This window comes from Oncorhynchus nerka, linkage group LG12, assembly GCF_034236695.1.
Source record: "Oncorhynchus nerka isolate Pitt River linkage group LG12, Oner_Uvic_2.0, whole genome shotgun sequence".
NCBI classification, from domain to species: Eukaryota; Metazoa; Chordata; class Actinopteri; order Salmoniformes; family Salmonidae; genus Oncorhynchus; species Oncorhynchus nerka.
Window position 1 is genome coordinate 47,794,191 of NC_088407.1, and position 25,060 is coordinate 47,819,250.

Genomic DNA, 25,060 nt, shown 5'->3' on the forward strand with positions numbered 1-25,060 from the left:
GGAAGAGTTGTGAATGGGCGACAGCAGAGTCCAGTCATGTCAGATTCACCAACAGTGTTCGGTCAGGCCCGAGCGATATGAAGGTTAGAGGCGCGGCGGCACCCCTCATGCCACCCTCACACAACCTCACAATAAACCAGAGCAGTAGCCTGATGTTTCTTTCTTTTTTCTCTGCAGCAGATACGAGTAGGGTGTTTATTCTGTGTGTCTGCATCAAGGGTTTCAACTCTATTCTTTGGCTCCTCTGATTGCCAGGGGGTGTCATGTGACCTCTATAGTGCTCATGTGCCACTGGCCCACATGACACCTTTGTTACTAATGTGGAACAAGCCAATGGCAAGGTGACATCCTGACAGCGGCGCGATCCATCTACTGCAAAACTGGAGGGGAGGAGAAGACTCACTAGCGAAGCAAGCCCCCCCCCCCCCCCCCTCCTTATTCTCGCTATTTCTTCTCCTCTCTATGTCTTCTCTCTCTCTCCCTCTCTCTCTCTCTCTCTCGGACACTTCTCCCTCTCATTATTGCTAGTTCATCTCTCACTTTTTTTCTCAAGCCTTTCTTTTCCCACCACTCTTTTTCTCTCCCTCCCTTATCATCCCTCCAGCTCCCTCCAGCCCCCACCTCCCCCCTCCCTCTATACATTCTTGTCTCTGACAGCCTGGAAACAAGGGAGCGATAAGGAAATGCTGGAGCCATGCACGGTGTGGTGGTCGAACACCAAAGCAGGTTCCTCATTGACACATCTGTCAGTAAACCATTGACATCCCCTATCCTAATGCAGGGGGACTACTGTTGCATTAGTGCAATCCTCTCGCATACGGCTTGCGTCCCTAGACGGACTAGGACAGATTACTGAGGCGGAGCTGCTAGTGCGCATCATCAACTCATGTCTCTCAATCACTCACAAAAACAGATGCGCGCACACACACAAACACACACACGCACACCAGTCAACCAAGGTGCACATCCCATCATTCCCCCCCCCGCATCCCCTACTGGGGGACCCAAGAGGCTTCTACTACTCATCCACTTCCCACCTCATTCAATTTCATCTCCGGCCCCTTTAAATGCCATTCAATCAGGAGAACGGCCACAGGTCCTCCACGCTGCTACATATGTTGCCATTTCAAATGGCCGCGGTCAGGAAAGGAAAAGACCACCGAAGCAAACAGGAAGTCGTATGTCTTCTAAGCTTTAACGTATACTCCTTTTTAACCCATCATTTACTTTGCGGGTGGTCTAAATTGCGCCTAGGCCTAACTGCACGGATGCTATTCCATTAGAGTGCAATTGCAATGGGGTCTACTCAACACACTGTAAAAAGTAACCGGCAATTTCAGAGGATAATTTGTGTTTTCAATGATCTCAGCTTAGATAACTAAACGAATAGAAGGATGACAATCTCTGTGATAGATATTGGAAGATTATGCTGCCAAACGTTTTATTGGTTTGTTTTTGTACATAGTACATCCAAAGGGGTTTCAGAAAGCTTCCCAATGACTTAGTTAAGCATTAATCACATCTGGGGAACCGAATAAATGATTAGCAAAAGCTAAGAGAGCATCTTCTGCTCACCAGATGAGTTCAACGCAGAGGCCTGTACGTCACACAATGACTCACAATAATCAAATAATCAAACCGTGGTTGTTCCGTCGAAGATTGTGGACTGCTTTAACACCCCAAGTTTTCCCTCTTTGACATTCAAAGGTAACCAAATGAACTGCCACGGGACACATACTGCAATTTAAAAAGAGTACATGCAGACCTGAGTTCTACAGAAACACTTCTGGAGAACCCTGTTTGCCTCGAGAGTTAGACGCTTTCGGCTTATAGGCCTACATGTAAGCAGCCAGATTGGAAGGAATGGAAGCACAAAGGCGAGGTAAGCAAAGATGTGACATAATGAACAGAACAGAGCGTAAAAGCTCCTTGGGGACAGAGCGTGGGGGGGGGAGAAATAGAGAGCCTCTGGGTAACTCGATTTGAATATGAATGCCTCTCTCATGATCCACAACAAGGGCACTGACAGGGGCACCTCTATCCGGGGAACGTGTGTTTGTGTGTGCGCGCGCGCGTTCGTACACGCCCAGAAATGTGTTTGTGTGTGTGTGTGTGTGCGTGCGTGCGTGTGTGTGTGCACGCTCTGTGCAGCCATCAGCCGCTGCATAATTCCAAGGCACTTTGTACAGTGCATTAATCACAGGGACCCTTGAGCGCTTCTGCGGATCCAAATACGCCGACCTTGAGGTTACAAGAAAGACATTAGGGCTGTCTATCCATTCAAAGTATTGGAGGGAGGGAGTGAAAACGGGGAAGGGAGAGAGGGAGGGGCGAGAAAAAGCTTTCAAGGTAATGAAATTCTGCCATAATTTAAAGGAAATACTTGTGGGGACAGGCCCAGGTCTCCCCCCCCCCCTAAAAAAGAAAAAAGGAGTCAAAGTAGATTGAATTGGATTTATTTTTCCTTTTTTTCTTTACTTTAAATTAGGCTTAAGTGCGTGTGTGGGGTAGTTTTTCTCTCTCTCTCTCTCTCTTTTTTTATAACAAAAGCACGATAACAGCATTAAAGTCCAGAATGAATCGAATCATTTCCAAACCAATTAACCTTTGACAGAATGGATGAGTGGACAGGAATGAGAGTGGTGCGCGAGGAAGGAGAGAGACAGCGATAGCGCCGGCAGAAGAAAAAGAAGTCTGGCTCGTGGCGTGCGTCCACCTCCCAGGGGTGACCGAGTGAGTGACGGCCAGGGGTCCGGTTAGTGATAAGGAAATGGGATGGGAGGTGGGAGGGTGGGTGGAGGACATAGGGGATAGAGGACCGTAAAAGACCCCCCTCCCCTCTTCAGCCCCCATCCCATTTGTCCTGACTGATACCCTGGGAGGTCTGCAGAGTTTAACCCGGCTCATTCCCTTTGCTTGCTCGCAGCTGCAACCGGTCCATTTAGTTAATTAAAGGCTCCATTTGGAGCCGGAGCCCGCGAGCAATACGAATGGCAATCAATAGATCTCTGGCTTATTCTGGGAGGGGTGACAGCACCAGGAACAAGATTTGTGGCATTGGCAGACGGGCCCTCCCTATCCTTCCTCTGTCTCTCTCGTCCTGTCCCCCCCACTCTCTGTGGGTCTCTCTTTACCCCTCCCTCTCGGTTTCTGTATGTGGGTACAGAACTCCTCTATTCCCCACTGAGAGAGAAAATGAGAGTGTGTGCTTGCATAGTATGTGTGCTTGCCTGTGCACACGTGTGTGATTTGGTGTACAGTATGTCTCACCATCTGCATGGGGGAGCCAGCTGTATGTAATTGAGGCTGAGCTCACCAGGGTGCAGGGAGAATGAGCTCAGGGATGTGTTTGTGTGTGTGTGGGTCCCAGTGGAACACTGCCAACACTAAACTAGCATTCCAAAGACCACGACGCACTCCGGGGCTTATTTTCCATGTTCCAGGACCATGTCGAAACATGTCAATATTAGTCTTGGCTTGTTTCTTTAGTGGGGTGGTTGAGGATTGCATTGGCTTGTCACTGCTCAGCCGTACAAACAAACATGTGGGCTTATATGAGGACACAGGGAGAAGACATTGTTGTGGGGATTCAGTAGGCTTGAGATTTATATCGCTGTCTCTGAGCAGCATAGCCTCCTCAGCCTTGATATTGTAAGCACATTGTTCGTGGCCTGTGTTTGCTTCTTTGCCGAGTTTTTTGTACAGCTTTGAGAGTGCTACTGTATATTTTTTGACATGCAAAGACCCAAACGGCGTTCCATAGTATGCATGCCGTGAAGGTAATAGCAGTGCTACTACAGTGTAAATGTAATGTAACTCCGGTAGGGCGACATCTGAAAAATAGCACACTTGGTAGTGTGTACCGGTGCTTGACCAGTCGGCGAAAGCCAACATCACCCACGACAGAGAACAGTTGATTATCAAGGGCAATTAAATTATCTTGGCTTTAATGGATTTCGCCTTTGAGTTGTCTCGCTGAAATGTTGTTACTCTTTAAAATGACTGCTCGACTTGTTGACTGCTCGATCCACACAGCAGACATTGTGGGCTAGGTTAGGAATGCTGTGTTGCACTTATAGCGCCATATTTTATGTGGCGTCATTGCGTCATGTACCTACGTTATATAGGTATGCACATCAGCTTTGACATCGGTTTTGCACATCAGGGCGTTAAACTAGACATCGGGCCGATACCGATGTTGGCATTGTTAGCTAATAATCGGCCGATTCCGATATGTTCACCAATATATCGTGCATTCTTAATATAAACCACTGTGGAATATCTTTCCCATAACCAAATATCTTGTATTTTCAGCTGTTTGACGCAAAAACTCAACGTAAGACAGGGAAGCATAGAAATAGCGCACGCAGAACAGATCTACCGCATCTTAGATTTGTTTTCAATAACTTACATTTCTAAGTGAATTTGGTCAGGTTGCAGAAGAAGTTAGATATTGCAGCTTTAATATGGATAGTTTTGTCTGTTTTAGGGGGTCTTCTCCACACTTTAGGACTCATTAAAAGCTTCAGCTGCAACCTTTGTGTTTTTGCAAAATATATTTCGCTATCGTCTCATTTCACATGGAGGATTATAGTACAGGCACAATAGCCGGTGAGCGTTATCACGTTGAGTGCACTGTGAAACGCTGAGGGGCAGCTGGCGGTAGTTATCCTGCAAACGAGACCTCGCACGCGTGTGTCCGGCCGACGCTCCCCCAGCAGCCTGGCAGCTCGACACCTGCCATTCCAACTTCACAGCGTGCCACATCGAACCCCTCCAGGGAGGCAGGCAGGCAGGGAGGTAAGAAGGGTGGGAGGCAGGTAGGCAGGGAGCGAGGAGTGCAGGCAGAGAGGGAGGCAGGCTGGCAGCGGGCCTTGGTGCTGCTGTGCAGTTGAGGACTTCTCTCTCTCCTCTCTTTTATCCTTCCTCTCTTCTCCTCCCGAGAGGCATGTTCATACGGTACAGTATTCCTCCTATTCTCTCTCTTATTGTGTTTCATTTCTTCCTTATGACACAAAACATTCCCCGTGGAGTACAAAGCGCTCAGTAAGTTTCAGTGAGCAAGTGCGCATGTTTAACCTTGTTTTATTCTCTCAATTCAGATATTCGCTCACAAAGGTATCAGGTCCTCCGAGAAGATAAGAAGACATTCATATATGGTGAAGGGAAGGTACATATGCACGAAGTGGAACGAGACAAGGACATTTCTAACAAAGAGAGTGACATTGGGAAGGTATGCGTTTTCAAACACTACAGCCTATGGGCCTAGTTTCAATTCTCAAACAGCTAGCATTGTCCTCCGGATACTGGTTTACTTTGAAATAGGTACAACACATTCATATAATTCAGGGCCATTACATAGAGTGGTTCCATACAAAGTTGATACAAGACTGAAGGCTCCATGCCAACAACTCCATTATGTTCCAAGGTATAAAATATCAGCAATTTAGATAAGAAACCATGACAATCACTCAAACACAGGGGCTGTCAATAAAAATCCACTCCACCTCTTCACTCTCTGTTTAACATATTGCATTGGCCTACTAATAAATGACAAATAGGAAAGGACGGCACTAGACCCCGAATTAACTCCTCATCAAAATGATGTACCCAGGCCATGCAATACAGCTGTCAATAGAAAGCGCCAGCAGCCACAAGCTATGACTCTTAACAATGTATATTCCCACATTTTTTTGTTGTTGTTGAAAAATTGCCAATAAAAAAAGCCTTTCGTCACAGAGGTATCTGCAATGACCTCACCCTCTTTATTCAATCCCCTTCACTCACACGCATGCACACACAACACGATCACTCTCCACACGCATGCTCTTTCCCGGTACCCCTTCCCACTCTCCCTCCTCCCCATTCGCTCAGTGCGTTATTCAATCATCCCAAGGAGATGGATATCAGTCCCCTAGGAGCGCTTTACTCTCTTCATTTCCTAAAGCGCTTGATCAGATTTATTGATTGTCCCCCTCCTGTCCCACTCCTCCCTCCCCAAGCTGGGTGTTTTGCGGGCAGGAATCAATTTAGCATTAATATTCTTATGAAATGCCTCCCGCCTCAGTCCCCTGACTCCATAAAATGACAAATGGGAATACATGAGAGAGGCTGAGGAGAAGAAAATGACAACAACAACAGAAAAGAGGACAAAACAACACAGAGCGAGAAGAGAAGACTCAGATGAGACACAAAGCAGTGAGGGAGTCCAGAGATGCAGGCAGAGAATAAAGTAGAAGTTGTAATGAAATGAACAGGAGTGTTTCTGGGTCTGGAGGTCCGTACAGGCTGCAGTTTCAGTCTCAGACCGTCTGGCTGGTGGGCTGCTGTTGGGGCTGGTGGGGCCGAGGGGCTAACGCTAGGCTAACCTACTGACTGAGGAGACAAAGAGACAGACAGACCTCCGCTCATCTCATCCATTATTACTGAGAGCCGAGCGGCTGCCATGTCTTCTGAATGCAGGGCCCCTCAGGGCTCTATGCTGACATTTTTTTTACAAGGAGGAGCACATGTGCTCCTATGTTGAAACAGCCCATTATCAGCCTGAAAACGTCACCCTAGCACGTTTTTGCGAAAAGATAAAACTTCACAGTTGCTGACGTTTTTCTCAAACTGCAGTCAATAGGAACAGATGAGTGTGGCCAGGTTGATGTTTTTCTCGATACATTGCAGTCAGTGGGAAAAGAAGAGTGCCACAGGGTTGATGTTTATCTCAATACATTACAGTCAATGGGAAAACATGAGTGTCACAGGGTTGATGTTTATATCAATAAATTGCATTCAATGGGAAAAGAAGAGTGTCACAGGGTTGATGTTTATATCAATAAATTGCATTCAATGGGAAAAGAAGAGTGTCACAGGGTTGATGCTTATGTCAATACATAGCAGTCAATGGGGAAAACATCAACCAAATCAAATAAAAATGTATTTATAAAGCCCTTCTTACATCAGCTGATATCTCAAAGTGCTGTACAGAAACACAGCCTAAAGCCCCAAACAGCAAGCAATGCAGGTGTAGAAGCACGGTGGCTAGGAAAAACTCCCTAGAAAGGCCAATTGAATCTTATGTCAATAAATTGCATTCAATGGGAAAAGATGAGTGCCATAATATGATTGTCTGTTTGTTTCATATCTGCAAAGTAGTTAAAAGGCTGTCACTTCCACTTTCAACTTTAGGTCACTGGTTACTTTGTGTAATCGTTTTACATTTTGATTGGGAAATGCTTAATGGTTGTGTTTTTGTATTCTTATGATTGGGACCTACTGGCTGATTGTGTCAGAGTTCATGGACTGCTTATCCTTTAACATCATGCTGTGTGTGACTGCTGTCTTTCCATCAACCCTATGCAGTGGCGTAGTGGTGCCTGGAGAAGTGGGTATACTCAAATGTTTTACTATAGATTTTTGAGATATTCACTTTCAAAATCACAACTTTTTTAAATAGAAAAAAATTAAATAAAGGATAACCATTCAGTTGCTGTCCTGTGAATATATTTCACGTGCTCGTCACGCCCTGACAATAGAGAGCCTGTTATTCTCTATGTTGGTTTGGTCGGGGTGTGACTAGGGTGAGTCATCGAGGTCATTTCTATATCTATGTTGGCCTGATATGGTTCCCAATTAGAGGCAGCTGTTTATCATAGTCTCTGATTGGGGGTCATATTTAGGTAGCCATTTTCCCCATTGTGTTTGTGGGATCTTGTCTACATTTAGTTGCCTGAGTGCACGCCAGTAGCAGCACGTTTCGATTGTGCTTCATTGTTTTGGTGAGTTTCAGTTTATTAAAATATGTGGAACTCCACTCACGCTGCGCCTTGGTCTTCTCATTTCAACGAGAGTGACAGTGCTTTGCGATTGTGTAGGCTACTTTGTGCATGATGTCTCTATTGTACTCCATAACTGAGTCGTACACCTCCACCACACTACTTTGATACGCATCAGCAGGGATTCAGAAGTGAGTAATGCCCACTGAAATGCCCACTGAAAAATAAGTGGGTGTACGGCTTATACCTGCGTATAGCCTACCCTCCACAACACCACTGGCCCTATGTGTTTTACAGAAAGTGCACTCTCCTACATGAGTGACCTGGTATTACGGCTGCTGTCCTTTCAGAATCATGAACCTGTCACACACTGAAGACCTATAGGTGCCCCACTGTACTAACCTGTCACACACTGAAGACCTATAGGTTCACCACTGTACTAACTTGTTACACACTGAAGACCTATAGGTTCACCACAGTACTAACCTGCCACACACTGAAGACCTATAGGTTCACCACTGTACTAACCTGTCACACATTGAAGACCTATAGGTTCACCACTGTACTAACCTGTCACACACTGAAGACCTATAGGTTCACCACTGTATTAACCTGTCACACTGAAGACCTGTAGGTTCACCACTGTACTAACCTGTCACACACTGAAGACCTATAGGTTCACCACTGTACTAACCTGTCACACTGAAGACCTATAGGTTCACCACTGTACTAACATGTCACACACTGAAGACCTATAGGTTCACCACTGTACTAACCTGTCACACACTGAAGACCTGTAGGTTCACCACTGTACTAACCTGTCACACTGAAGACCTATAGGTTCACCACTGTACTAACCTGTCACACACTGAAGACCTATAGGTTCACCACTGTACTAACCTGTCACACTGAAGACCTATAGGTTCACCACTGTACTAACCTGTCACACACTGAAGACCTATAGGTTCACCACTGTACTAACCTGTCACACACTGAAGACCTATTGGTTCACCACTGTACTAACCTGTCACACACTGAAGACCTATAGGTTCACCACTGTACTAACCTGTCACACACTGAAGGCCTATAGGTTCACCACTGTACTAACCTGTCACACACTGAAGACCTATAGGTTCACCACTGTACTAACCTGTCACACTGAAGACCTATAGGTTCACCACTGTACTAACATGTCACACACTGAAGACCTATAGGTTCACCACTGTACTAACCTGTCACACACTGAAGACCTATAGGTTCACCACTGTACTAACCTGTCACACACTGAAGACCTATAGGTTCACCACTGTACTAACCTGTCACACACTGAAGACCAATAGGTTCACCACTGTACTAACCTGCCACACACTGAAGACCTATAGGTTCACCACTGGACTAACCTGTCACACACTGAAGACCTGTAGGTTCACCACTGTACTAACCTGTCACACTGAAGACCTATAGGTTCACCACTGGACTAACCTGTCACACACTGAAGACCTGTAGGTTCACCACTGTACTAACCTGTCACACTGAAGACCTATAGGTTCACCACTGTACTAACCTGTCACACACTGAAGACCTATAGGTTCACCACTGTACTAACCTGTCACACTGAAGACCTATAGGTTCACCACTGTACTAACCTGTCACACACTGAAGACCTATAGGTTCACCACTGTACTAACCTGTCACACACTGAAGACCTATAGGTTCACCACTGTACTAACCTGTCACACACTGAAGACCTATTGGTTCACCACTGTACTAACATGTCACACACTGAAGACCTATAGGTTCACCACTGTACTAACCTGTCACACACTGAAGGCCTATAGGTTCACCACTGTACTAACCTGTCACACACTGAAGGCCTATAGGTTCACCACTGTACTAACCTGTCACACACTGAAGACCTATAGGTTCACCACTGTACTAACCTGTCACACACTGAAGGCCTATAGGTTCACCACTGTACTAACCTGTCACACACTGAAGACCTATAGGTTCACCACTGTACTAACCTGCCACACACCGAAGACCTGTAGGTTCACCACTGTACTAACCTGTCACACACTGAAGACCTATAGGTTCACCACTGTACTAACCTGTCACACACTGAAGACCTATAGGTTCACCACTGTACTAACCTGTCACACACTGAAGGCCTATAGGTTCACCACTGTACTAACCTGTCACACTGAAGACCTATAGGTTCACCACTGTACTAACCTGTCACACTGAAGACCTATAGGTTCACCACTGTACTAACCTGTCACACACACTGAAGACCTATAGGTTCACCACTGTCACACACTGAAGACCTATAGGTTCACCACTGTCACACACTGAAGACCTATAGGTTCACCACTGTACTAACCTGTCACACACTAAAGGCCTATAGGTTCACCACTGTACTAACCTGTTGCACTGAATACCTATAGGTTCACCACTGTACTAACCTGTCACACACTGAAGACCTATAGGTTCACCACTGTACTAACCTGTCACACACTGAAGACCTATAGGTTCACCACTGTATTAACCTGTCACACACTGGAGGTCTATAGGTTCACCACTGTACTAACCTGTCACACTGAAGACCTGTAGGTTCCCTACTGTGCAAACATATCTATAATAGATAAAAGGCTGTTAAGATACTGTATTAATGTTTCAAGAAAGGAGTGTATATATTTGGCCTGGCGAAGCGGTTTTATGCAGTGACTGAATGGAAGCTGACAATGGAGTCCTCACTGTCCGAGACCAAGTCAAGATCGAGTACAAATGTATCTGACACCTCGACAAGACCAAGACACTCAACATGTGGTCTTGAGACCCGTCTTGAGTACTAGAACACTGGTAAATAGCCAAGGAACACAAGGACGAAGTCACACTTTAGTAGACTTTTAAGTAAATTCTTCTAACTTCTATGCCTGTGCGTTCTAAAAATGTTTCAGCACTTCACTCTGCACTTGGCTTTCTGTACCAGTACTTAGAGCTGGGATGGGCAACTGTGATGGGGGTGGAGGCCACAAAAAAAATCGGAATTCATTATGAGGGGTCTACGTACCCACAGCCATACCCACACATGCAGTCAGAGCCGGCCCTGGCGTTTTGGGAGCCCCCCCCCCCCCCCCCATTTTGCGAGCAAAACATTTTAGCGGTCCCCCTCTTGACAGCAGAGAGAATAAATTGAAGAGTTAATTTCCTGCAATTCTAGACATTTTGCCATGGGGCGAAGAGAAAATGTTTCCGTTTTGAAGCAAGTTTGCAGCAATTCTACACATTTTGCCATGGGATGGAGAGAAGATTTAGCAATTTGATTCATTTTGCCATGAGGCAGAGAGAAAAAAGTGCAATTTTACAGCTAACTTCCTGCAATTCTACACATTTTGCCATATTTGCAATTTTTTATATGATATCTGAGTGAGAGTGACTAACAAAATCAATGGGGGTCCCACAGTCAGTAATTCAACCATAATTACTATAAGTTTAGAAAGCTGGCAAGAGAAAAACTGCTGATGCACAAACAACTGCATCTTGTATATACTACTATACTAACTCTCAATAGTAAATTGAGAGCCGACTGAGTTCCCAAAATGTTTTCATCCAAATGTTTTTGGAAACTGATCCGCGGGCTGCCAGTTGCCCAACCCTGGCTTAGAGTAACCGTTCCAGGCAGCCAGGCCTTTGGCTTCCAACCTCCAACGCCATGACAGGGGGCCAGACGCACGGGAGAGAGAGACTCCCACTATTCCTCTTATCTTTTGGCAGCACATGTTCCTCATATGTGTAAAGCTTTTACCTGCGTGAGCCACATTACAGCACGGGGCTTTTACAGCTGTAGTGGAAAGCCAGAGAGCCAAATTACCTACTCAGGGAAACAACCTTGCCGCTTTCAATTTGCCCTTGACATTTAGCTCACATTCTCTCTTGTACCAAAAACACTCACACACACACACACACACACACACAAAAACGGAAAAAAAACGTGCACGAACAAACACAGGTGCGTGGACGCCATGTCCGCACACTCTCCGCCCACACACACTGTCTCTCTCTTTTTCCCCTCCTGCTCAAAACGAACACACGCCACCCAGCAGGACAACACAAATCCAATCACATGCTGATACAGTCTTAACCATTATCAGGAGGAGTTCAGGCAAATTGTATCATTACAAGAGAAAGTAATCACTCTTCCACCCTCTGAAGAACAGACAGATCATGACTGGTGGGGAAAGCTGAACATGATTCTTTTTAAAGACAAAGGATCAGGCCAGTATTTTTCACCACTTTTCCCACTATTCAGTAATGTGATGATGAAGTGGGGATGGGCACGGTCAGAGCCATACAGAGCGTTAGGCCAGGTTTCAGAACGGCCGCCATGTTAGCGCCCATATCAAACGTTATTCTTGAAATGTTTCTGATGTAACAGAGCAAAACAGAGTAGCACATTTAACAGATGTTTTTATTGATTAGCATTCGGGATATTGTGTATCCGAGTCTTTACTGTATTGTAGTGTCAACAAGTTGCATATCTGCTTTCACTGGACATCTTCATAGGTTTTAAAAGCTATCAGAAAAAAAAAACAGCACAACACAGAAGCGTTAATTATCATAGCAACGGCTATGGAAGAAAAAGTGACGCTCTCGGAAACATTTAACCACATTGGCCTATCTCATATATATATATATATATATATATATATATATATATATATGGCTCTGAGCACGGTTATTCAACTATTTGAATATCCGAACGTTAGTATTCAATTACTTGGTGGAGTAGGCCTTTTATTTTTTTTAAGGCTTTATCTAAAATTAAATAAAATGATCTATGTGACACTGCTACACAGCCTACATGATAGACCATTACATTAAACATTTTTATAAAAACAAACGTTTTATGACAGTTTTTATGAGTGCATTAAAAAATTGCATTAAAACACGTTTTTCAGAAGGGTTGTGGTCACCATACAATTAATACATTAAATATATACATCTCATGGTAGTGGGGGGCTACAGTATTTTATACTATTTTCCATTCACTACTTATAGCAACCCTATATTCTTGGCAGCCCTGGTGTGAAGGGGAGGAAAGGCAGAGCAGACTGCCATATGTGTCAGGTATGCGTAAATGGCTGTAAGGGAGTCAGGTGCAGGAGAGCAGATATTGGGTAGCCAACGGAGCCTTTTATTTAGGCGAACCAAAAGCACACGGCAAAGTGAAAACGAAATAACAATACGGGTTAACATAACCCAGCGCAACAGACTAACGTGTGCATAACATGAAACAGAGTAAACAATACCACACAAAGACATGAGGGAAACAGGGGGTTAAATACACAACACATAATGATGGAAATGAGAACCAGGTGTGTGGGAAAACAAGACAAACGGAAAATGAAAAATGGATCGGCGATGGCTAGAAGACCGGCGACGTCGACCGCCGCCCGAACAAGGAGAGGCATCGACTTCGGTAGAAGTCGTGACAATATGACCCTAAATATTTTTATGTGCAATTTGGAATTACAATTTAAGAGGACCAGTGCTTCTTTAGCGGAAAAAGAATCTCACATCAGTGCCGTTTGGGAGCGATGTTGTTAAACTACATATCGTTGCACTGGTGCATGCACAAGTAATACATTGTATCAATTCGCTTGACCCTAGAGAACCACAAGTTCTTTCAGGTTTCGCACTGTTCTGTTCGGAAGGTTTGTATAATAATAAAGTGTATAGGCTATGGCTATTAAATGTCCCTGGAGTAGCCTATAGGCCTTCGATTTCCTTTCTCTTAGAAACAATACTAAACATACACCATACAAACATCAACTACATCACCCCCCCCCACTCCTTTGTTCTCCCATCAGGTCTGATTGTGCGCACTGCCCACTTCGGGAGGAGTTTTATACCAGGGTCTATCACTATTACGAACAACTCCTCATATGGACAGGCTGGGGTGGGATGGCAGGGAATGGTATTTGTCTGACTGTTCCTATTTTTTGTTTCCTGCTGTGTTAGGGTTAGGGTTTATGTTTGTTTAGGCCTATGTGACGCGTGAGATGTGCTAAGATTTCCTCTTGTAGGACAAAACGTGAATCTGAATCGTTTTCACTTTTCCATCATATGGCCGTCATGATTGAAATGCATTGATATAGTTTCCTTCATTCAATAAATGAAAGTTTAATGCTGGCATTCTTGTCTCCGTCATGCCTTTCTGCGTTGGACTTGGGCCTCATGTCTTCTGAAAGTACCATGATTAGATTCAGCTCTGATGAAGGCATAACTGCCGAAAGCGTCGGCCTGCCCGGACTAAAATAAAAAGGGGAAAGGTAAGGTCTCTGTCTTTTTCCCAATGTTCTTGAACTTGGGCTAATTATGTTCTGGCCCGCCAACTAGCTACAAGTTCAGGAACAAATTGTTTCTTCATTCAAAGACACAATCATGGACACACTTACTGACAGTTGTGGCTGCTTTGCGTGATGTATTGTTGTCTCTACCTTCTTGCTCTTTGTGCTGTTGTCTGTGCCAAACAATGTTTGTACCCTGTTTTGTGCCGCTACCATTTTGTGCTGCTGCCATGTTGTGTTGCAACCATGTTGTCATGTTGTGCCGTGCCATGCTGTCGTCTTAGGTCTCTCTTTATGTAGTCGTGATGTGTGTTTTGTCCTACATTCTTTTTAAATTTATTTTTATTTTTAATCCCAGCCCCCATACCCGCAGGAGGCCGAATTTGTTCTTAACTGACTTGCCTAGTTAAATAAAGGTTCAATAAAAAATAGTGCTAAACTTGAAGAACTCGTGTTTGTCTCTGTGAAGTTACATTCGTTGTTGCTCACCAGCGAGCTCTGAAGAAGAAACTATGATACAATGTAGCATAACATCATTGCTCGCAAACTGCACAGATGTGAGATTAGTTTAAATAGGAGCACTAGTCCTCTTACATTTTTATTCCAGGTTGCATATCAAAATATTTCAGGGCATATCGGACGGTCTGCCCTTCCCATAACTGTCACGCCAAGCATAGGGTAGCTATACTGAAATGGGAAAATAATGTACTTGTGAAAAAACTATGAAATAGCTCCCCTAAATAGTTAATGTATTACATTAATGGTGACCACAGCCCTTCCAAAAATACATTTCAATTGTGTTTAATGCTCCATGTATTCAATGTATTCCACTTCAAATTTGGCTCCCACTGTGGCAAGTTCGGGGGTATTGTGACGCAATCTGACAGTTCCTTCTTTGTATCTTCCTAGACTAGCGGGAGTCGGGTTTGGTTCTCTTTCTCTCCCCCTCCCCCATCCTTCTGCTAAAACAAACAGTGCGCAGCGCTCTCTCTCTCTCTCTCGTCACACGAGCAAGTCTCCATTGAATTGAACAAAACATGCATTTCGACAATCCGGATATCCCCAAAAATATTGTGATATTATTTGAATGCCGAAACCATTTCCAGTGCCCATCCGTATGATGAAGTAGAGTGGGAGAGGGTGGGGGATTGTGAAAGACATGAGAGACTAACTCCATAGAAGAGGAGGAAGAGCCATGCGCTGCTGCTCCCTACCGCACAGACAGGGGAGGGGAGAAAGGGAAGCTTTCTACCCTACGTGTGGTGCTGCAGGGGGGTGGTGACAAACACACATACTGAATAGGACACCTACACTGTATGTTACCACTGATATTCATTTGATTGACTTATTGGAGTAAACATGCTGTTTGTGGCTATTTCACGGTCAATTTAAGAGGCATTCCATCATGAGGACATTTTACCACTCTCCTGCTCCCTCTCTAGCGCACACGTAAACACACACACACAGAGCCGGCAGGGACTGTGAACTCTTGACCTCAGGCACACACACTCCTCTACACACACAAACACAGTAAACACACACTCGGATTGTGCACTCAGGCCAAATTAAATCAACACAATTTAGTTATTTTTTCTTTTTTTCTTCCTATAGCCAACTCTCCAGCCAAGATTGGTCCAGAGCCCCAGCCTTGAACCTCTGCCCCAGGTGCTGCCCAGTGCAAACACACAGTGGCCCCTGCGCTCGCTCCAATCATCGACTAGGCCCCCACTTTCACTATCCACTATCAAACCACTACACTGCCCGGCATCTACTCTATTTGAAGTGATTTTAAAAGTAGAGGAGAGGATGAAAACACTGGGGGGTGAATTCATCCGGAATTAGGAAGAAAAAAAAATGTAACAAAACGGATGCGTGGTGTATCGCATGCTAGTTCAGAACACAAACGCATGCTTGACTAGGCTCGCTGTAGTGTGCTATACACACATGAACAGTCATCCATCCAAGATGTTTCACACAGTGGGGGAGTAATGAAGTAGTCTGACAGGGAGAATTAGGAGAAATCGGTTACACGTGTGCATGGGTGAAATCAATAACCATAACAGCTGCACAAATTTTATACACCAATTCCCGTTTTGCTGAGAGCTTTTTCATAAGAGCCACAAAGAAAGCCATTATTGGGGTAAAAGCTCACCATCCACCACACAGTATTCATTTGAACACTGTACATGACTAATTCATGCAGATGCTTTCACAATGTTTTCACCGGGAGAAAGGAAAGAGTGTGTCACCTCTCTCTTTTGAAGGAGGAAGAAAAAGCCTATTTGCTTTGATTCATTTTGCCTTGCTTACGTTTCTAAATGTCATTAAGTGCAGTGGGTGGTGACGACTCCGACTCAGAAGTTGTGGAAAATCTCGCAGCACTGTGAGGCTATAATAAACCAGCATGTTTAATATAAGGAGGAGCAATCTCACTGCTGGGCTAACTGATGTGTCGAACGCTGCACGATTGAGTCTTTCTGACTGCAGCAGGTACACATTCTGACATAGACGCAGAAACACTGAGATAGGTCTGTCTGGGCTATTGTCCTCACAGGCAATATCCGAGGACAAGGAGAACATTGATCGTGACCCACCGTGACATCATGTGTACATTGCAGACGTTCCTTTGTGTTCCACAATGGATGATAACATCCATGTCATCTACAAGACCCTGCTAGGTAAAGTCCCCCCTTATCTCAGCTCGCTGGTCACCATAGCATCTACCACCTGTAGCACACGCTCCAGCAGGTATATCTCTCTAGTCACCCCCAAAACCAATTCTTTCTTTGGCCGCCTCTCCTTCCAGTTCTCTGCTGCCAATGACTGGAACGAACTACAAAAATCTCTGAAACTGGAAACACTTACCCCCCCCCCCCCCTCACTAGCTTTAAGCACCAACTATCAGAACAGCTCACAGATTACTGCACCTGTACATAGCCCACCTATAATTTAGCCCAAACAACTACCTCTTTCCCAACTGTATTTTATTTATTTATTTATTTTGCTCCTTTGCACCCCATTCTTTTTATTTCTACTTTGCACATTCTTCCATTGCAAAACTACCATTCCAGTGTTTTACTTGCTATATTGTATTTACTTTGCCACCATGGCCTTTTTTGCCTTTACCTCCTTCTCACCTCATTGCTCACATTGTATATAGACTTGTTTATACTGTATTATTGACTGTATGTTTGTTTTACTCCATGTGTAACTCTGTGTCGTTGTATCTGTCGAACTGCTTTGCTTTATCTTGGCCAGGTCGCAATTGTAAATGAGAACTTGTTCTCAACTTGCCTACCTGGTTAAATAAAGGTGAAAAATAAATAAAAATAAATAAATAAATAAACATCGCAGATGACACCGACACACATCACATATCATGTAGAGCATTGACAACATAATAATACATACTATGGCACCAGTGTTTCCATGTGAACAACACTGTGTGGCCTCCTACATTAAGGTGGTGTGTGAGTGCATGTGATCACCTACTGTAGGCCTATACGCTGCTGAGAGTTTAGGCTGAGCGTAAAGGTAGATCCCTCTAATGATGAACATGATGAATTGCATACAGTATTGTACAGTATAGGGGTAATTCGCCTCATTCACAAATTTGTACTGTAGCCTCCACATATTGCACAATCTCAACAGACTGCTCTAGTGAATGCTTTGCAGTATCCTACCTTCCATGCGATGCGATTGCCCTTGGTGTCATGCTCCAGAGCGATGGGGAAGTCTCCTCGCTCGTAGAACTTGCGGAATGCCGTGGGCTTGGCCGGCCTCTCCCGGAAGGCCCCTGCTGCCGGCGGTCCTACCACCTAGAGAGAGAGAGAGAGAGAAAGAGAAAGAGAGATAATCCTGTCGATCGAAACCAGAATTGACAGTTGTGTTTCTCAAATCCAGAATGGAATCATTGTAGTGGGGCCCTTTTTTTCTTCTTTTTTTTTTACATATAATTCTCTGAGACACTTCTGCCTTGCTCCCTCCACTCAGGGCTAAACACAGCCTGTCTGCCACGTAGCCCGAGGCTCTGCCAGCGGCATTGTTATTACCATGTTACTGTTCCTGTATATTGGATATGTAGTGCCAGGCTGAGAATGAATTGGACTCCTGTCGTCATTGTTGTTGTTATTGTGGTGGATGTCACTCCATAGATCTGACTCAAAGTCAACGAGTGCAAACACTGGGGAGCTAGCCTTAGATTACATCACTGACTAGCGTAACAGCTGCGAGCAGAGATAGGCCTTGTAGTTGAATCGTTTTGGGTTAGGGTCGTTTTTCATCCCAGCTCAAATTGAATCCGGTAATGAATGACAAGAGTGGTCGTGCCAATCAGTCCCCGCGTTGAGTCCCTCGTCCCTCGCCATCTGTGGGGCCCGACGACATGACTGGCAGATGTATCACTGTCATTAATCCTTAGATTAGCGCCCATTGAGAAACAACGTCTCAGTGCTGGACTACAGTGTCATGGGACTACAGTGTAACATGAATACAGTGCCAGACAGTGACAAGACTGCGGTTCCATTGAGAAACAACGTCGTGGGACTACAGTGTAATATGACTACATTGCCATACAGTGACAAGACTGTGGTTCCTTAGAGCCAGACATCACACGCTATACACAATACACATGGGAGAAACTTTCTTAGAGGTAGCATGCTGAGTGGATAAAGTAGTAGCCTACTAGGGCCTGAAGTAAGTTATGAGTGAGTTTAGACTATTAAAAGACACCCTATGGTGTCCCGGTGGACCCACAGCATCTAATGCACAATGGGATTGCAGAGGCATAAAATAAATCTGTTTGGTGGCGTTTGTTTACTTTTAAGCGAGGGAATGCTGAATGAATAACATTAGTAGCTGGTCCCATCAGATAACATGGCACACGTTAGCCCTATGCTAACCTCACCAGGTAGCAGTGATTATATCTTGGAACAAATGCTTAATCGGCTTATCAAAGACCTTAGACTTTACCAATCAATGGCATTTCTTAAAATAGGTCAACCCTGACCACTAGAGGGATATTTTAAACCTACAAATTCAAGGTTTAGTTTTGTTCCGTTGGTCTGTAACAAAATGTTGTGTAATAACCAATATTGCATTGACGAATCCTTGAGTAGGGTACTAGCTACTGCTTTCGTGATACATATGAACATTTTCGCATATATGACTAAATTCCACGCTTTTGTTTATCTGTTTCACACACATCAATATGCTTTTATGGAAAAATATATAAATTAGGTCCTTACAACATCTACGTTTACCGTACATTGTACAAAAGAACACACTATTAGCCATTGTAAAATGCATAGAATTGCAGGAAATTAGCTTGAAAACTGCAACACTTACTCTCTGCTCCACGACATATTATGTAGAATTGCAGGAAATGTGCTTTAAAACTGCAAAAAACTTCTCTCAGCTCCATGCACAAATTTGTAGAATTACAGGAAATTGGTTTAACATGTTTTAAATGTTTCTATAACCCGAAGACGACGTGCCCACTACCCAAGCCCTTTTTGACCCCCCCCCCCCAAAAAAAAACGTACTGTAAACTTTGTACTGCTCATCCTCCTCGAGTCAAATAACGCATATGTGGCAAAACAGGCAAAACTATGAAAACGGCTTAGAAAATGTTGTAGGCCTACATCTTGGTGTACACATCAACGTAATATAGCCTATGCACTATGATTATTAGGCAATAGCCGTGTGTTTTTGTGCATGGCTGAAAGATGTAGCTCCCTATTAAATTGATTCTTAATCTTTATTTTCAAGTTGTTGGCTGTAGGCTACGTCCCTCTTCAACACAGTAATACAATACATGTAAATCTACATTTCCCAAAGGGGAAGGGGGTCGACTCATGTGAGATTCAAACCCTTGCCACAATCTGCAACAATTACATGGACACTTCAGACCGAGAGCAATTAGACCAGTCGGTCAAATACACGTGATAGTTGCTTTGATGATCAGAACATGATGTTGGACTGGTATATTAAGGACGCTTCCATGAAGAGGTTTTGAAACCATTTTAATTGGCTCCTGCGGAACTTGTTCCAGGGCATAATCACTGCCACCTGGTGAGGTTAGCATAGGGCTTTTACGTGTGGCATTTTATCTGATGGGACCAGCTACAATTTAGCGTTCTGTCACATGCAAGTAAATCATTGATTTTAATTGTCTGACACATTTTGAGCCGGATAAACAGTTTAAATTTCAAATGGTTGCTTATGTTTGCAAGTATGGCTCTACTATGTCTAACTTTGCTTCCCCCTTGAGGAAGCTAGGTGAATTGCAACAACACATATAATAAACGACTCTCCCCCTCCCCCGCAACACGGTGGAGACTCACGCTGAAGTCTTACTTTCAGTTTGGTCCACCAGCTTCAAACAGCTGAAAGTACGATATTGTTTTTTTATTATTGAAAATATATTTAAAAGCGATTTAGATGGTGCCATGATTCTCTACACTCTCAATTGCTTATTTTATCACATAAACTGAAATTGAGCTAACAGTGTACAATTTTAGCAACCAGGAAATGGCAAAGCGATTTCTGCATGTTGGACACTTTCCAAAGTCTGCTATTGTTGGTTGTGCTCGAAGACGAGATGCCCACGCCTCTGAGTAATGCTGATGGAAGAGAGGGAGGGTGCAACTTTCCCAGTTGACAACAAAACATTTTGGGCTGCATTTTCAGAATGGTATTTTGTATGGGCCCAAAATGGGGGTGTTTTGTCGCAGAAAAAAAGTGGGAAACACTATCATTCCACTACATTACAAAGATATGACATAATGCTCCTTTAATAGCCACCGGTTGGCATACCTGCAGGAGGGTGTAAACAAGCAAAACAACTATGACTAACCATGCATTTAAAAGCACAAGAAAAAGAATAATCTGCATGAAGGTCATTTGCAGGGTAGCCTAGTTTTGCATTATCCATCACAAATGATATTCCAGTCAAAATGTTGCATGCCTGAATGTCCCTGCAATGTTTTAATGCTCCTTTTTCTTTCTTTTAACAAAGGCCCTACTGTAGTATATACCTTCTTTAACGTTACCTTTTTTTTTTTGGTTACAAAGTGAATGCAAAACCTTCCGTCTTCCTCCCTCCACAGAAGTTCCCTCGGCCATGGAGATACATTTTAGCAGACACTCTTATCCAGAGCGATTTACAGGAGCAATTAGGGTTAAGTGTCTTGCTAGTCGGCTCAGGGATTCAAACCAGCAACCTTTCAGTTACTGGCCCAATGCTCTTAGCCACTAGGCTACCTATGGGCCCATCAGTGATGCTCCAGCTGCCTGGAGCAACAAAAGCCTTCACATCCAGGTAGCACTGCTCTGCCGGCAGCTAAAAATAGCCATGGAGAAAATGAACTCCAGACTGCATTGACTGGGCCAGGCGGCTTTTATGGTCAGAAGTGATGACACCGCAGTCGATTCCATCTCGCGCGCCACACTGTACCCTTCAGTGAACTCCCCTCTCCTTTCAACTGTCATCAGCATCCAACCCCCATTCCCCCTTCCAGAACCAAACTAATCTTTTTTCTGGCCACAACAAAAACACAACAGCACAGACTCTAAGAACCCCCCCCCCCGTTCCTCGGCTGCACTGTACCTCGGGGGCTTTGACTGTAATAGGAATCGTGGCGCTCTGAGATTATCACTTGCCGACTTCCTGATGTGATCCGGGAGCCGGCTACCGATTGGGATTCATGGCTTTCTGCTTAAGCTCCCAAACATGAAAGTGCTGCGAGAGATCAAAAGCCATGATGTAGGAGGTGTGAGCACAGTGGCTCGGTGCTAATTTCCTGTCCGAGATGGGAGGCGGGAGGTGACTGGCCATTTGCTGGAAACACCTGCTAATTCTGTTTCTGTTCAGAGCATGTTCTTTGCACATTGAGCAGTATTTTTTTCCTTTAGATCTGATTTAATATTATGTGACTTGAATGTCTCTCTCTTCAACCTTAATCTTCTCTCACCCACTGTGCATCTCAGTCCTTCCACTCAGTTCATGGTGTAAGAGGCCGAAAGAGGTGGTAATTGAAATGCTAATAACTTCACGTTGGGCAGTGCAGTGCTCTGCAATATCAATCTGACCCCCTTTCCCCTGCTAAAAATACAGAAGGTGAGAGATAAACACACACACAAACATGCACGCTCACACACACAGACGCAGACACACACCAGGGCATTAGCATTTTCAAAACACAGACCATAAAAAAATGATGCGTTTGAAACTATTTCATCTGCGTTTTGTATTGAAAGGCAACAATGTTTTCTTGCAGCTAAAAATAGCCATGGATAAAATTGACTGCATTGACTGGGCCGGGTGGCTTTTTTGGTCAAAAGTGATGACACTGCAATCGATTCCACACTGTACCCTTCACCGAACTCCCCTCTCCTTTCAACTGTCATCAGCAACCAACCCCCATTCCCCCTTCTTCCAGACCTAAACTAATATTTTTTTCTGGCCCACCACAAAAACACTAGACATGCCATCAAGGGTCTCTTCACAGTCCCCAAATCCAGAACGAATTCAAGGCAACACACAGTATTATATAGAGCCATGATCACATGGAACTCCCTTCCTTCTGAAATTACTCAAGGAAACAGCAATATTAGCTTTTTAAAAAATGTTTTTTTTAAACACAAAGCCTCTCCCCTATCTAACCTAGTTGTAATGTCCATGTTAATGTTTTTATATGTATGTAACTTGTAAAGTATTTTTGTCTAAGGTCTTTTTCGTTATGTGTCGGATCCGAGGAAGACTAGCTGTCGGCATTGGCGTCGGCTAATAGGGATTCTAATAAACCTCCCCACAAAAAAACAGCACAGACTCTGAGATCCGTTATCCCTGCACCCCCCGTTCCTCGGCTGCACTGTACCTCGGGGGCTTTGACTGGAGTAGGAATCGTGGCGCTCTGAAATTATCACCTGCTGACTTCCTGATGTGATCCGGGAGCCCGCTCCCAATTAGGATTCATGGCGTTCCTGCCTAAGCCCCCAACGTGAAAGTGCAGTGATATATCAGAAGCCATGATGTAGGTGTGAGCACTGTGGCTCTGTGCTAATTTCCTGTCCTGGATGGGAGGTGACTGGCCATTTGCTGGAGCATGTTCTTTTGCCTTTAGATCTTCTTTAATATTACATGTCTGAAATGTCTCTCTCTCCCCACTGTGCATCTCACTCCATCTCGTCAGTTCATGGTGTGAGAGGTGGTCATTGAAATGCTAATAATATATACCATTTAGCAGACGCTTTTATCCAAAGCAACTTACAGTCACGCGGGCATACATTATACATAAGGGTAATCCCGGGAATCAAACCCCCTACCTTGGCGTTACAAGTGCCATGCTCTACCAACTGAGCTACAAAGAACTGCAATAGCTTGATGCTGGGCAGTGCAGTGATCTAACAATCTGCTAAAAATACAGAAGGAGAGAGAGACGCACGAGCGCGCACACACACACACAAACACCCACACACACACCAGGGGTCGCGTTAGCATTTTCAAAATGCAGACCATAGAAAAATATCAGTAACATCTGCTATCCAACGCATCAAGAGATTACACGGACATTTTTAAGCCTAAACATTGCACATTAATTATACTACGATGATGGCATAACCGAAACGAAAAACTCAGATAATACTTTTATTTCCCTTTTGACCCACATTTTAATCGCATACACATTCAGGAAAAATCCAGAATATCAAAAGCGGGCGTAGCGGTCTAGGCCAATGCATCGCAGTGTTTGAGGCGTCACTACAGAGCCGGCCACGTCAGGGAGACCCATGAGGCGACGCACAATTGGCCCAGCGTCATCCGGGTTAGGGGAGGGTTTGGATGTCCTTGTCCCATCGCACTCTCGCGACTCCTGTGGTGGGCCAAGGCGCATGCTCGCTGACACGGTCGGCAGTTATGCGGCTGGCTTCCGGGTTCAGCGAGCAGTACGGCTTGGCAGGGTCGTATTTCGGAGGACGCACGGCTCTCAAGATGCAGCGATGAGACAAGACTGTAGCTACCAATTGGATATAATGAACTTGGGGAGAAAAAGGGGTAAAAAGGAAATCCAAATCAAATCAAATAAATAGATTATCAATAGTGTCACTCCAGCAGGAACCAATGGGATTCTCAAGGAGGGACTTCCTGTAGATGTTGCGCCCATAAGCAGGAACCAATGGGATGTTCGAGGAGGGGTGTTCATGCAGATATCGAGCCCACATGCAGGAACCAATGGCATACTTGAGGGAGGCGTTCCTGCAGATGCAGGAATGCCCACATGCAGGAGCGCCCCAAATTGCATCCCGCAATCACAAACTATTGCAAAACAGCATTGTTTTCATCAGAAGACGACAGAATTGCAACACTATTTGGTTAGCAACCACAGAGAAGTAAAAGCTTCCATTGAAAGAGCAAGGTATTGCTTGCAAACAAGATGTATGGCCATCAGATGTCTTATGTTTACCATAGAAAGAATGTAGCCAGAATGAAGTTCATCTTGCAAATGTCACTTGCTAAAACAACCGGAGAAAAGTAACCATTGCCTCGTCTTCTCTGCCATCAGTCAGAGTGCCGTCGATTGATCGAATGCTAGTTTGTGAATGTGGGAATTGGATTGGTCTGATGACGAGCGCAGAGATTTCTCATCCGAGTGGAGAAGTCTAACTGAAGCACAACATTTTGTCAGAAGCCTTTTAGAGCTACGTTTACAAATGGGACATTAACGCGACCCCTGACACACACACACACACACACACACACACACACACACACACACACACACACACACACACACACACACACACACACACACACACACACACACAGACTTACACACAATATCCTGCCCTCAGTGGTGGTCATAAGCTGAGCCTCTGAGGCAGAGTATTAAACTTGAAGTAGCGTCGTAACACTATTAAACCAGAATTGTCAGGTTCTCTGCCACTGGT

General features: G+C 44.5%; 1 protein-coding gene across 1 annotated transcript in view; it reads right to left on the reverse strand.

Moving 5' to 3' along the window:
• Positions 1 to 25,060, reverse strand: part of LOC115138293 (PARK2 co-regulated) — a 244,869-nt gene that overhangs the window by 188,153 nt on the left and 31,656 nt on the right. Inside the window, exon 2 of the mRNA XM_029674992.2 lies at positions 17,797 to 17,931. Within this exon, the coding sequence (XP_029530852.1) occupies positions 17,797 to 17,931 (135 nt within the window). The remainder of the gene's footprint in view (positions 1 to 17,796; positions 17,932 to 25,060) is intronic.